Genomic DNA, 16,082 nt, shown 5'->3' with positions numbered 1-16,082 from the left:
GTAGCCTGGAGACTTGGGGAGCAGTGCTGCTTTGAGCAAGGAAAAAGTGATTTACTGATGTGACCAAAAGCCTGTGAGACTGAGTGGCATGAATCATAAATATGTTAGAATTCCATTTTTCATCTAGTATTAATGACATCAGCCATAACTTATTTCTTTGAGTTCTGAAATTGTCTTAGAATTGAAAATAAAATCGGTGAGGTAGTGCGGTTATCAGTTCATGCTGGCATAGCCTAACTGCTCTGCACATTAATTTAGTCCTATACTTGGCCAGAAAAGTATTTTAATTTTATTTTTCCTTCAATTCTTTCTTCATTTTTTTTCCATTTTAGTAATTTTTAGAAATTGTCTTCCTAACTAATTCTGTGTGGGGTGGGTTGGTGTTTGAAACATTATTACAGAGATGGTGTGTGCAGCCATCACTGGGGTGTACAAATCCCCTCCTTTTTCTCCTCATTCTGCTTGGAGCCAGGGCTGCTAATACATCTCTACATTTCTGGTGTTGCAGAAGAGTAATCAGGAAGCAGATTTGTTTGCTGGCTTCAAAATTGCTTATGAAATTCCTTCCCTGAATAAGGAAATCCAGGAATGGGTTTGTTGCACGTTGCAGAGGAAAATGTGGGGTGGGGTGATCCTGTGTGTCCCATTCCTCAGAATCATGGACAGCCCAGGGCTGAGTGGAGCAGGGCAGGAGGTGAAGTGCTAAAGTGTCCTTTATTTTTCTGTTCTGGAAATCATTTATGATTTGTGACTTTCTGGAATTCTTTCCATGCTGAACATGATATCGTTCCATGCTTTTATCCCCAGAGAACAAGGAGGAGTCAAAATCTCCTAGCAGAAAATGTCTGATTGATATGAATAGATAGCTAGATAACCCAATAATCCCCTGAAATAATATTTATTTTGTTGTTGAGTATCTTGATCAATTTTCCCCATGGTTTTGCGGATTCTCTGGGAGGAGGCAGGGAATTTATTTTATTTCTATCTTTGTTTGTTTGGTTTCAGCTAATCCCTTCATCATTTTTGTAAACAAAGCATAACTTTTTGCTACCACATTTTGCCAACTGCTTATATATATATATATATATATATATATATATGTGTGTGTGTGTGTGTGTGTGCTTGGAGCAGAAGTGGATGTTGTGCCTCTGGATCAGCTGACAGCCTCTTTAATCCCACAATTCCCACATTGCTTCTTGCAGCCTCTTATTTAATTCATTACTTATGTTCACAACTCTGTAACAAGCACAGCGAGTGTATTACACATATGGCTTTTCTATAAAGTATTTTGTCATGCCAGCACAGGTTTTCACTGCTCTTCAAATGACACAACTTCATGTGGAAAGCAGCAGCAGATAGGTCAGTAAATAAGGATTATTAGAATGATCTGCTCTGATGAAAAGGGAAATTTCAAACCAATGACTGAAATAAATAAATATATGCATATTTATCACTTTGAGCATCAAAATACAGAACCTCCAGCAATTTACTGTAACACTCCAGTCACTATGTCCATATCATTACATAGCACCACATATTGAATCTTTTTTGTCTTTGTATTCTTCTTGGCACTCAGTAAATCTTTCAGGAAAAGTCTGTTTCCTAGCTAGAGCCAAAAGCAGGAATTCCTTTTGACAATTATTTGTGTAACTTTTTTGCCAAAGTAGAATGTGGCAGATCATTGATGGGCTTCAGTTGGGGAACCTTTGGAAGTCAAAATGGAAATATTTATGCCGTTTATATATTTGTGTTACAAATCAGCACTCGTTGACTTTAAATCCTGAATATATGCACAGCTTCCTAGCAGCTTCATATTAGTTTTAGTAATTAGGCACTAATTACTAGTGGTATCATAAATAATTCTGCCTTCCCACTAGGCCTTGCTGCTGTAAATTAAAGGTTATCAGATCAAGAATAGATTAACAACAGCAAAAGCACAAGAGCCTTCTCCGTGGTGGAATAAAACCAATTTTGTTGACACTGAACTGAAATTGAGTTCTCTTTTGTAGCGCCTTAAGAAAAAATATCATGAAGATTTAAGGAGTGTGTGATCTCAGAAGAGATAAAATAATGCAAATACAATATTTCCAACTTAATTTCAAATATTATAGTTCTGTAAAAATCTGGCTTTGTTTTTTCTTTCTACTAGCTTGCTAATTTGTTGCCTATGATCTTTGGTTTAGACAAGACTTCTGTTTGGTTTTTTTATTTTTTATTTTTAATTTTAATTTACAAGTACAATTTTGGGGAGAAAATGACTAATTTACTCAGTAGTTACTGAAGAAGCAAAGCTGCCTATTTTTACTTACTGTCAAATGCCAGGATGAGACATGGAATCAGGAAATTCACTTGTTGCTGACATTAAATAATGCTCCATGTAGGGATTTGTAGTGGGAAGATTTGTAGGTCTGAGTCCTGCACAGAGATGTGCCATCACTGAGCCTGGTGTGGAGCAGCAGCATCCAAACCAACCTCTGCAGCAGAAAATATTTGAAATATTTCAAATATTGAAAAATATTTGAAACATCAGAAATTCAAGATGTAAATTCTAATATTCACTTAAGAACTTACTGCGTTGCAAAAAAACCCCCACAAGCATTAAAGAACAGAGATTCCTAAACAGGAGCATTGAAGTTCTGGATGAGAATCTTGGGTTTATTTCATTTTGTGCAGTTATAATTTGGCTAGATACTTTTTTTCCTTGGTGAGCCCTGAGTATTTCTCATTGTTGCTCACCACTGGAAGCATCAATTGAATTGGAATAATTTAATTCATAATAATTCTGCAAAGTTTACTGCTCACCCCAAAGGAAAGCCAGGATACAGATCAGTTCTGTCCACTGCTGCCAAGCACAGGCTGTCCAATTTCTGTTCTACACTGTGATAAATAACCACTGGCACAATTTAAACCACCTGAAGGATTTATTGTGTTAGGAGTGTTTGCTTGTGGAGATCAAATATTAAATGGTTTTGCTCCTCTTCAGCATAAGGTAAGATCATTAACTTGCATAAACTTAATTTGAAGTATTTTTTTATACTAATTAGAATTTTTATAATGTATTTGAAATATAAATTTCAGATTTTTTTTTGTCAGAATAGTTTTTTTACAGCTTTACCTGTTTCTTTATCCACAATCATCTTCAGCTTTGATGACATTGATGATATTTAATGACTTAAATTTAACCTGAGAGCTTTGAGAGCAGGGGCACTGAGGGATGTACCAGCACTGTTGCTTCCCACAGCATGCAGAGAAAAACAGAAAACAAACAAAAAAACAAAAACAACAAAGAAACAAAATTAAAACCAAAAAAAAAAAAAAAAAAAAAAAAAAAAAAAAAAAAAAAAACCAAAACAAAAAACAAAACACACCTTAGATGAGAAGGAAAGAATAACTCAGCATCCAGCAGCAGCTCCCACAGCAAACCTGCCAGCTTCCAGCTGTGTGCAGTGCTGGGATTTTCAGAGTTTGAAACACCATTGCATTTAACAGGCACTGATACAGCCTTCCTTGAATTTGCTGGAAAGAAAAAAAAAAAAAAAAAAAAAAAAAAGAATCCCCATCCCTTCTGTTGACTGCTAACTCATCACAACTTAAAATCATCAGTTTTCAGGGTCTGAAGCCTTTGGGATCTAAAGTCTCAATGTAATCCTGGCCTTTCTGCAGGTCTGCCTAGGAAGGAGCCCTGAGATTCCTAAAGCTGGCAAACTGTGGATTTTTGATTAATTTACTGTAATCCTACATAATGATGATTATTGTAGCATTTTCTGCATAAGATGGATGAGACAGGTTCTCAAATGCCAGCTATTACTGACATTTAATCTGGTATAGGTCATCAAATACCATGGTGGAAGAACTGTTTTAATTTATTTTTTCTCATTAATAATACATTTAAAAGAAATTAATATTGCAAAAATGTTTCCTTTTTCATTGCTTGTCACTAAGTGGGAAAAAGTTGGTTGACAGAAATCACATAGTTGAAGACAAAGCATCCTGTGTTGTGATTGATGCTGGTGGTGTGGAAAACATGATTTTAAATCCCTGACAAACAGAGTGGGCACATTTTCCACATTTCATAGTGCCAAATGCTCCGTGCAACCATCATTTCTCAGGCTGGGTTGAAAAAGCCATGTCTCAAATTCTGGGAAGGAAAAGGCCCTGGAGAAGTGAGCTGTGTTTGGGAAATGATGGCCTCCTGTGTCTAGACAGTCATTTTTAAACAAGGACTTGCTGCTGGTGCTGTCCTGATTTGCCTGAGCCTGAGCTTAGCTCTAGGACAAAAATTAAAGCCTCCAAACTCCACACTGCTTTAGCCTGAAGCTCCTCAGGCTGCAAGTCAAACACAATTTCAGGGATCTTCTTTATTTCTACCTTTATTGCCCTACAATCATGGAGCAATTAATGAAAACTTTCCCTCTTCCTCCCCTCTCCATCCCTAAAAAATCCTATTTTCAAAGTAATTTTTAATATTGTCACTTTTCAACTAAGGGAAAAGGTTATTTATTAAGTGGAAGAAGCAATAGAGTCTGACTGCACATAATAATATCTTGTGAAAATTAAATACCTTCAGGAAAAGTGCTGCATTTATTTCTTCTGTGAAAGAGCTTTGGTACAATAGTAAGGAAATCTTTGAAAATCAGTGTATGAATGTGTGTATTCTGCTCTGTACATAAAAGAGTGCATGTAAGGAGTATAAAAGGTCACGTGGCACCATTTTGATGCTCCAGAAATCATTCAAAGCAGAATAATCAAAAATTGCACATTAAAAATACCTATCTGAAGTTGAGTTTCAAGGATATAACAACTATATCAGAGCCTGAGTTGCCAATGAGGAAAGAGAATTTTAATTTTCTATGGCAAAATTATTTCCCTGCATCTTGTACACCTGGTAAAGGAGTGGAAATGAACCATCTTACCCTCAAAAATAAATACTCAGGATAATCCAAGAACTATTCATCATCATGTTCCAGATTTCAGTATCTCTAGCATCAGTGTGCGGTTTGAATGTTAACATATATTTTATAACTATATAAAGTCTGCTAAATATTTTCTTTACTTTAGGGAGGTTTTATATCTACTTTTTAAAAATAAGAATTATTTAGATGTCACATTTGAAGTCTACTTAAATGTTGATATAAAGCCATGTAATATGGCACTTTGTTTATAAAATGATTTTTTTCAGTGGATCAGCACATTGATTTGGCGCAGCTGGTTTGTGATAAAATGTGAATAATCAATATTTCTTCATTTATATTCTAATTGATGAGATTGTAGTTACACATGGGGAAAAACATTTAGTCTGAAAGGACTCTTAATTCCAACTTTCTGCATCTGATTTAAGTCTCAATCCTTACATTTTCAGATAAAGGGCAATAATCTGACAAATAAATACTGATGTTCAGGGCCCTTAATGAATCCAGGAATACATCTGCAATGCTTTCATTTCAAACTGACAGTTATTAAAACTTCACATGTAGTTATGGAAAAAAAAATGTGGCTGTAAAGGCAATATTTGATTTACTTACTAAAATTTTATATTGGGAATAAATTTTGAAAATTCACAGAACATGCTTTGTATTCAGAAAATTACTTTGTGCACAAAATTACTCAAGGTAATTAGATGATTTTAATGAAAAGACATTGAATTGTACATAGACAGAAAGCAGGTTTAAGCAAGCATAAATGTGATATATTCTAAGGGATGCACCTTTCCAAGAGTACATCCCATTGCTGTAGTCTTCATATGGAAAAAAAAAACCAAACAGATAACCCTTGTGATGAGAGTGTAGGACAAACTTTCTGTGCAATTTTATCCACAAGCAAAACCTAGGAGCTGAACTTCCATTTCTCTGTGTGTTTGATTTATTGCTGTTACAACCCAGATGTGCTTTTTTGAGCGTGTACAGCCACAACTACTCATAAATGGAGCAAGAAATAGAATATGGTAGGATTGATATGGATTTATTGCATGTTTACTTATTTTACATATTCCTCTGCATAGGATGGTGCAGAGCTTGTGTGAAAAAAATTGCAACTGTGACAAAACATCATTAGAGAGAAACTCAGGTGTACGTATTTCTGTCCTGCATCATCCCTGCAGCACCCAGAGGTGGTAGATGAGTGCACAGGACAGGCATCTGCACTCTCACCCTGCAGAAAAAGTATATTTGGGTGGAAAAAGGAGGGGCAAACACTTTTAAGGATTATTATGAATTTTATGTATATTTGATTGACGTCCCTAAGTCAAATGAAGTAAAGGATTTTATACTCTCTGGAGTGGAAGGGATCAAACTTGAAGAATAACATGCAGGATTGCTAAAACAATTGTGGTGTACAGTCATAACCATCCTGAATTGGCAAACTACATTCACTTTATGACACCTGAAAATTCACATTTCTGTGTCTGTAAGGAAATGGGGGGCTGGGGGGACCTGTTAATGGCAAACCAATTTAGCATTCTAAAGCCACATTTTTATAGATGGTTGATGGACAGTTTAAATGCAAACAAACAAACAAACAAATATGACTACTTGTATCTTCTTTAGCAGTGGACCAGTTTTTAATCCATCCCCAAATTCTCAGCTACTTTCCCCATTTGCTGCTCAGGCTACCACCCCTGTGTCTTCAAATAAGAAAATTTTTGTTTGAATTGGCGACTTCCCTGTAAAGAGAAGTGTATTTCATTACAAATGTCCCCCCTGGGGGCTGAGTTTTGCTGATTTTTGCCTGTTGTTGTGCAGCAAGCAGTGAGTGGAGCTGGGCTCTGCGTGGTGAAAATGAGTTGTCTGACTGGGTTTTACTTTTATCTGCAGCTCGACCCTGTGCTGCTTCCTGCCTGGCACTAAATCTGCAGCTCTCCAGGAGAAGAAACCATTATTATGTTACTCACAGGCACTCAGAGCTAGATTTCCAAAATGCCAGGAACATTTGGAACATATGTCCTCCTTTACACTGCAGAAATCACAGAGGAACTTTAATAGAATTTCACTCCCATGCAGCACAAAAACATCCACTTGATATTTCCTTCCAATATAAGTTACAAAATAAAAAATAAAAAAAAAAAAAAGCACTTTGCTGGAGAGCCAAAGAGTTTCTAACCCCCCAAAGAAGAGTGGGAAATGATCCTCCAGGTGATGGATGCTGCACTGTGCTGGAAAAAAGTAGGAAGAGGAAGGAATACCCAAATCCAGTGGTATTTCAGTTCCTCCTCTGGGGGAAAATTTCTCTTTGCCCCAAACTTGAAAATTGCTTTCAATGTGTGTGTGTGTGTGTGTTCTAGCAAACAGTGTTCTTCAAGTTCCTAAAATCTGTCTGGGACACTGAGGGCCATGGATCATTTATTACCAAAAATGGGCCAAGTCTGAGGGTGGCCGATTTCTTTTGCTTTAGATGTGGATGAAAAAGCAAACTGCTGAACCCAGAAACCAACCTAAACATCATCAGTTAAAAAATGTTCCTGGACCATGCTATAAAGCTTATTATTAATTAAATGTGATGTAAACTAAATCAAATCACATTCAATTTTTTAAAAATGTAAAAGAAATCAGATACAGGACTGTGTGGCAGCCCCTTCTGAGAATCCAGTCAGTGGAGCACCTCATAGCACAGGCTGTAGCAGAGCCCCAGGGGTGTTTTCACACAGTCCTTTTAATTAGCTGTTTTGATCACCTCCTCTGAAGAAGGTTCCTTGTTCACCACAGTCCCCACAATTTTAGTTATTTTATTTGTCCTACAGTAAATCTGGATGGTGCCACTCAATGCCAATGCTGCTCTCATTATGCTTCAAACCAATTAAATTGCACAGCATTTCTCTTAATTCCAATTCAAACTTCTTTCCCACAGCATAATCCTGCTCCCAAATTGGTAAAAAGTCTCTAACCTTTTGTGACTTGTTCATTTTGCTAAGATAAACTGAACGTCTTTAGTTGCCTCCTGTTTTGAAAATGACCCTCCTGAAAATTAAACCCTGTCCTTTCTACTCATAGCTCCTGTTGAGGAGTGCTAGGAATTATTTTACTTTATTCTAGTTAGATTTTGTCCATAGCAGTAACTTTGCCTAAGAAAGCGTCCTCTTTTTCTGGATATACTTTACTAACTTTCTTTCTATATTTCATTGTTTTTTGTCAAGGAGCTCCAGAATTGTGTATTTTTGTCCCCTAAACTCTGTTTGTGCTGTACAGTGTTTGGCATCCTAGGTGCATTAGAAATTAGCAGTTTTCAGTTATGCAAGTGCCCAAATGTAGCTTTTCAGGGAAAACAATTCTTTCTCAGCTAATTAAATAGGTGGTTTATGAACGAGGTGACTGAAAGCTTGGAAAACAAAAGGAAGTGAGGAGATAGAAGGTTCTGGACAAAACCAGTGGTGATAAGGGGTTTGGCAGCTGAGCTAAGGCAGTAACTATCCTACAGATGTCTCTGTAAGGAAAGAAAAACAGCCCTTTTGAGGCCCTCCTTTCACATTTTTGAGGCTTGATAATGAAGGAAAGATGAATCTGTGACCACTGGTGTGAGAGCAGGGACTGGGAAGTTCGCTGTCACTTTTGTCTCATGGCAGCATTCTTTTCATATGGAATTAGTTCTATTTGGCAACATTTATTGCTGTTTTTAGTCAGTGGGTTTGTCAGGGAGGGTAATTTTAAAAGGCTGGTCACTGCTCAGATATGGACAGAATAGTGCCTGTGTATTTATTCCTAGCTGGAACCAAACTCTCTGGATAAGTTCCAGCCATAACTTTTTAAGACTAAGTTGTTAGACCGAGGAGGGTGCATGTAATAGAGGGAGAGGATGAGTTTATATCAGCAGTGTAATAGAGCTGTGAAAACAGCAAATGTCATCCAGGGGTGGCTGAATCCCCAGCTGGTGCAGGGAGGTTGCTGGGCTGTTGTGCAGACCCCAGTGAACTCTGGAGCAGCAAACCCAGAGCTGGTCATGCTTGTTCAATCACTGACCTAAAATTGGAATAACTGCACAAGAGGGCAACAGAAAGAGCCTGTCTTATGGGAGGGGGAAGTCTGCCTTGCCTTGCTTATCTCTAGCTGCTAGGCAGAGGGAAAGAATTTGATTTCCATCTAGAAATAGCTCTGGAGAGGAGGACAGGTGAAAATAGCTGTTTAAGCCAAATAAGCTGCTGCAGAAATCAGTCTGTGTAATTCAGTCTGGAAGATATCACCATTAGTTATTAGATGTAGATTCTTAACTGCTGGGACCACAGTGAAATAATCTTGGAAGAGTCAAAACAACTGAATACTTTTGAGTTTAAATGCCTGCAAAGCACCAGGACTTGATGAAGAAGATTCCCCTTTTTGTTGTTGTTTAACTTGAGGTAGAATTCAGAATTTCCACACATGAAAGATAAGCTTTCAAAAGATAACCTTTTTATTAAGATAGACTTAATAAAATTCAGTTTAGTGCCAACATGTTTACTGTTGCAGCAGCCTCAATTAGCAATCAATTAGCCTCGTTGGCAGTGTCAGGAAATGAAGGCTGCAATGGACTCAGCTCTCTCTGGCAGCCCCAGCCCTGAGCTGGGCTCTGCAGGGACATGCCCTCGGTCAGTTTTCCTCCCAGAGTTGCTCTGGGAATGGACAAAAGATTTCATTGCCCTCTGCTGAAAATGGAGAGGCAAACCCAGCCCCATTTGTGAGCACAAAAATTAGCCTTGAGCTGAAATAAATGCTGCACAGTGCATCCTTTAGAGCTCCCAAGGCAAAGGCAATACAGTGTAATTGGGGGTCAACTTCCTGTGTTAGAAATGCAGTTCTGGTTTAAACCTCACTCTAAAAATCTGCATTAGTCTTTAAATACAGAATTGCATTTCAAGATTACACAATAAAGCATTTAATTTTCTTAATTTAATTTTCAGAGCACTTTGATCATGCAACAGCACTTAGGGAGCTACTTTCTTGTTCTGTCTTTTGCCTCTTCCTTTAATTATAAAGTTTCATTGTTGTCAGTCTCAAGGAGAATTATGACTTTTAGAGTAAAAAGAGTGTCATTTGCACATGAAGTCATGATAACTCACACCAATGATGTTATTATAAGACAGATATTGAGGAAAAAAAGAAATTACTCCCTATTCCACAAAGCTGGAGCAACCTCTTAAATTCTTAAATATTCTTAATTAGATATTCCTTACTGGATCTATTTGTTATTGACATACAAACATTTTATTTCTTGTCTGATCTGAAAAGATAATCTCGTTGTAAAAGGCTAATAGTTATTTTTTAACTTTTATTTTAATCTGTAGAAATGTTAAATTATTATTAAAACTAAACACCATGTAGTAGAGCCAGTGTGAAGTCAGACTTCAGGTGTTTGTAACTGTTGTGTTGTGTCTGGATGTGTATTTACATGCATGTGTGTTTATATATTTATTTATATGTGAGTGCCTGATCACAGCAAACCCAGTTGGTTCTATGATTCCAAAATGAGCTTTATTTGAATTATTGAATCTTGAGGCACAAAGTTCCAATAAATAACATAAATCAAATCCCCAGAAGTACAGATTGTAGTCCGGAGTACATGTAACATCTTAAAAACTTATTTTCAATATATATAGGTGTTTGCCTTGTTATTTCTGATTATATGAATACATACATAAATAAGTGTATATACTGCTATAGAAACACTTTTTCTTTCTTTCTGTTTTCATTCCAAATTACTTTTGCTTTTAAGGCATGATTTTTACTTTGCAAATATTCTGTGCTATGGACATTTTGATTTATATAGACCTGAATGTTAAGTTTGTGTTTTTAAATATATTCTTAGAATACAGCTGGGATAAAGAATGACAATGAAGGACAGGACAGGAATTCAGAATTATTTTGATAAATAGAAATCCCTGTCAGGAATGGAGTTATCCCTCAGGAATGTTATAGGTAAAGTTTATTCTGCCTTATGGCCTGGTGATGGACTACATGACCTTTCAAATCCTCCTCCAGCCCTATTTTATGATTCTGAGATCAATTCATTTTGGCATTTGACAGCTCCTGCACATAGACTATAGATTATTCTAATGCCTTTACTTTTTTAAAAAGTTGTTGTGTTGTTGTTGTTTTTTTTTTAAGTTTAATTTTAATTTTTGCACTTGAAACACTTTACCTCTAAAATATATTCTTATTTATTTGAAGACTGAAAATAAAGGATATGGGTTTCATTCTGCTGTTCAGCAAATAGCCTAAAACTGGATTTTTATGAGAGGTTATAAATTACTATAAATTACTACTATAAATTACTGTTCTGTCTGTCACATAAAATATCTGAAGTTTTATATGCTATTGATCCAAAGTTATTCCCATAAGTGGTAATAAATAGGAGATAATTCACTTCATTTGGATAATGAAATCCTGGTTCTCAAAGTGGTTTTAGTAACATTCAGCCTGGAATCAGATTATTCTTTACAGCATGTTAAAGTCATGGCAAGGTGGTCTTCAGCCTGCAAGTGTAATTTGTTCTCACAAATAGGTAATCCTGTTAAAATATTGTCAGGTTAATCAAAATTGATTTGCTGAACCCAGTGGATGCTGATCAAGCATTGGGTTAGGGAGCTTTAGCAGCAGTTGTAAGTCTTTGATAGTTTCCCATTATTCCTGAATGGAATGACTCACTGGATTTGTGGAAGCATTTTGAAGCCTGAACACCTTTCCAAGGGTGGAGACAAATGTACTACAGACTAAAGCAACTCCTTCAGAAATAGGTGTTAGAACAACACCTGGCAGTGGGGATCCCTGTATTTGTTATAGCTGGTGTGCAATAGCTGTTCTCCTGACAACCTGAGTGCTTTGTGCTTTTGTCAGTTACCTGTAACTATTCTACAATTTTCTACAAATAATGGTTAAAAATGAATTTACAGTTGTCATTTTAGAGTCTTACATGGTGCATCTGTTTTGTAAGGAAATGCATTTAGAACTTCTATGCTTTACATTTGAAAGATAATCCTGTGTAATTGTTAATCTGTTAGAAGATACGGTGAATTTTAAAAAATAATTATGTGCTTATCAATATGGGGTATATAGGAAATTGAAATTACAAAGAATGAAAACTTCCTCTTTCCAGAGCCAGGACGAGCTTTGCACTCTGCTCACGCCCTTTAAAACTTACAACATCTTATTTTCTTTCAACAGCAAGCTTTTCTTTACAGACTATGGGAATGCTGCCAAGGTGGAGAGATGTGACATGGATGGAACGAACAGGACGTGGATAGTAGACTCAAAAATTGAACAGCCAACTGCTCTGGCACTAGACCTCATCAATAAATATGTGTACTGGCTTGACATATATCTGGAGAGTGTGGAAGTTGTTGACTATCAGGGGAGAAGGAGGCAAACAATAACTAAAGGCAGACAAGTAGGTATTTATTTGCAAATCAGTAAAAAGTAATGATATCAATAAATGAATGCACATAGCGCTAGCAGCTACAGGAATTTCATTTTTTTTTTTTTTTTTACCTTTTTAGTTCTCATGTGTTAGAATTTAAAAGATCCATCTGCATGCTTTGGTTTATCTGCAATTTAGCAATTTTGCAACCTATGAATATTTCCATGCAGCGTCTCAGTAACAATGCACCCCGTAAGTCAGCGTTGTTAATGACTTCAGGAGGGAAAATCTGAGGCGGAAAGGTGCAGGAGATAAATCATTAATGACAAGATGTCCTTACCCACTCAGGAAGGAGAGACTAACATGCACAATAATGTGAAATAGAATAGCAAAAGCTGTTCACCCATTCAGACTAATGTGGATGCCCTTAAATCTTATTGTTGTTGGTGGCAATGATGCTTTTCACAGCTGATCCCAATGTTCAGAGTCATAAATACAAACTCTAAAACTGTGAGGAGCATCAGTCCATTAGCCTGGAGAGTGGAAGAGTTGTCTGGCATTGTGAGTCTTATGTAAATCCAGGGAAAATCAGCAAAGACCAAACTGTTCTGGTCGCTACCTGAACTGCCAGGTGTGGGCACCAAGTTTGTATATATTTCTGCCTGAGGTTAAACAGGGGATGTAAAAATGTGCAAGCAGAATAAACATTTTACCTGTTCTCCTGTCATTCGTTGCTTCCAAGTAATCAGTGCTTAGCAAGATGCAGCTTGTTAGACTGTTGACTAAAAACAGGCAGAAAATGTGACAAAAAGCAGTCTAAGCAGTGGTTTGGCAAAAACCTTCCTATTTTTGCCAATCTATCCCGTCTTTAACCAGCTCTGGAACAAGAGGTCTTGAAAACTTTGGGGTTTTTTGTTTTTGTTTTTTTTAAGTACCATTTTGGAGTAGATATTTAAAAAGCTAAAATCATTTTCAGAAGCCATTAACAAATACCTTTACAGGCTTCTAACTGAGCTGTGCCTGTATCATAGGAGAGATGCTTGTTCTTCCTCTTCTTTCTGAAATGTAGATGAAAAAGAGGATACTTTATCGAGTTCAGAGGGATTCTTCTCCTAACTAGCTATAAAATGAGATCTCTGGTTTTTGATATGGGTGAAGGGTATTAAAAAGTTTGACCTCCCACTGTTGTCACAAATGGTACTGATTGTCTTTCCACTCAAATGAAGAATTGGTAGTTTCAGTATGTCTTGTGCTGCATATGCCATGACCTAGAATGACTTTCTTCAAATTACTCCTCATTAGTCCAAGGAAACAGCAGACCACAAAACTGTTCCCAAAAAAATTTTAGGGACTAAAGTTTATTGTGTAAGTACAAACATGTCAAATATGTGCTTTCCAAACAAAACTAGATTCTGTGATTGACAGCCTGGGTGACTTTAAAAGGAAAAGCCAGTAATGTTTTCAGTCATGCACAGGATTGCTGGAAAGCTTCATGAGATGTAGAAACCTAACAAATTAAAAAAAAAAAAAATACAAATAATTAGATCATTATAAAAAGCATTGTAAGATGAGCCACATACCTTTAATAGTTTTAATAAAGAAAGTCTCTCATGGGACTTAAATGATAAAGATTTAAACTGAGTGGAAATGGAAGTAGAAAAGAAAGGATTGTAATTCAGGGGAGAATTCCACAGTTTGGTACAGATGTGTCTTTATTTTCAAGGCTGTTTTCTTTTCCATCTTACTATAATTGCATTGAATTTCTATTGGGTCTTAATCAAATGCTTGCAATGATGTCAATTATTATTATTTTTTCTGAGTGAGGACAGAATACAATGGCAAGACTTGGCCAACTGTGGTATAATTTCCAGAATGACTGAAATGCTTGATGCACAACAGGGTTTTTTTGTTTGGATTGACACATGTCTGAATTTGGGAGTGAATGAGATAAGTAAATACTTCTTGGTGAGCATTTGAATGATTAAAGTAATAAGATATTCAGCCTGTGAATATCTGAATGTCTGCCAAAAAAAATTCTTTAATTTGTTCAGTTTTCAAAATTACCAGTGAGATTTTTTATATTTTCTAAATCTATAAATCAAGTACAGCCTCTAAATTATTGACACTTTGTGTTTGAGCTGTGATTGCCTAAATACCAGCTATTAGGTAATTTTTAATCAATGTACAGAGACACATCAGAGATTATCACAATTTTAGAATTCACTTTTTGATAAACAAGCACTACCAAGTGGCCACCACCATATTCAGAGACACCAACACAAAAGGAACACAGCAGAGCTGAGAGAATTTGTTTATTTCTCATAAAATATTTTCTCAAGGAAATATTCAGCAGGTATATCTTGCACCATTTGCCCTGATTTGATAATAAAATAATTGTAAAAAGTGGATCAATTGCACCTGTGAACTGTGTTTTAAACTTCTTAGTTTTCTGTATTTATTAGTTAATAATAAATTAGTTAATAATAGTTAATTTATCTTAGTTACTGTTAGTTAATGATCATTAGTTAATACTAATGTAGTTGCACTTCAAGAATGTAGAAGATTTTAATTTAAAAAACAGAGAAACTGGGTAATTTGTAGAGTAAAGGAATTTAGATTGCTAAATAATTTGAATTTTCTACATTTCTTGTATAAAGCTTTTCTAATTATGAATTTCAGACTACAGGAATATGAACTGTATTTTTAGTGTATTTTGTGATTATTATTTACAAGTACTCAGAAAGCCTTTTGTGCAGTTTATCACATACAATCCACAGTAGTGTTTGATGTTTACAACTCATAGATATGCCTAAAATATTGAGCTAAAATGATGATACCATTTATTTCTTTTCCAGATTAGGCATCTTAGTGGTTTGGCAGTGTTTGAAAACTATTTATATACAATTAATTCAGACAACCTCAGCATTTTACGAATACACAGATACAATGGTACTGATGTTCAGGCTCTTGCTAGGCTGGACAATGCCAAAGAGATCCGTGTGTACCAGAAGAGAACTCAAGCAGCAGGTAAGATCAAATTTCCTCTCTCTAGAAAGCACAAAACCAGATAGTAAGTGGTTGTGCAGTTCAAAAGGTCCTACCAGAAAAAAGTATCTGAAGATGGAATTAAAATTTGTACTTGTGATGCAGCATTCTGTTCCTTGAGTTTTGTGTGGCTGTTCCACTTTTCCCACGTCTCTAAGCTCCAGCTCAACCCTTTCCAGAGAATTCAGTTTGGAGAACTGCCCAAGAGCCCTGCTCTGCACGTTCTGACACTCAGCATTCTGAGAACTTAACACCTTCAGGATTGTTGGATGTCCAGTGTTGTCCACATGCTTTGGGTCTCAGACCTCAGAGATTCCTGGTATCTCTGGGCCTGCTTTTCAGACAGAGCCCACATCTCAGGTGAGCTCCTGGCTTTGGGGCTGCCAAAAAGGCACAGAGCCGAGCTGCCATCACAGCCCTGGTGAGAGAGGGAAATACTGACAGGGTGTCCTTGCTTTGTGTGAATATCAGCTTTGCCATCTGTGAAAGAAATCTTCATTTTCATCTAGAATGACTGAACTCTTTTTTATATCGGAATTTTTTTGGTAAAACATCAATTTCTGAGGTCTGTAGTCCTGTATGACTGTAATCTGTTCACATCTTTTCTGTATGCAGAACATCAGTAGCAGTTCTGGGAGCTTAGTGCAAAGATAGCAAGATCCAAAATATTTACCATGATGCTTTATGAGAATGTTTTTGGCATGACTGATAACAATAAATCATTG

The 16,082-nt window shown here is 36.4% G+C and overlaps 1 protein-coding gene across 1 annotated transcript in view; it reads left to right on the top strand.

The window, feature by feature from the left end:
- Positions 1 to 16,082, top strand: part of LRP1B (LDL receptor related protein 1B) — a 634,437-nt gene that overhangs the window by 389,546 nt on the left and 228,809 nt on the right. Inside the window, exons 8-9 of the mRNA XM_053982292.1 lie at positions 12,120 to 12,342; positions 15,168 to 15,339. Coding sequence (XP_053838267.1) covers positions 12,120 to 12,342; positions 15,168 to 15,339 — 395 coding nt within the window. The remainder of the gene's footprint in view (positions 1 to 12,119; positions 12,343 to 15,167; positions 15,340 to 16,082) is intronic.

Source organism: Vidua macroura, chromosome 7, assembly GCF_024509145.1.
Source record: "Vidua macroura isolate BioBank_ID:100142 chromosome 7, ASM2450914v1, whole genome shotgun sequence".
In the NCBI taxonomy this organism is placed as follows: Eukaryota; Metazoa; Chordata; class Aves; order Passeriformes; family Viduidae; genus Vidua; species Vidua macroura.
Note: the sequence above shows the minus strand (reverse complement) of the source record. Positions and strands in the feature narration are given on the sequence as shown.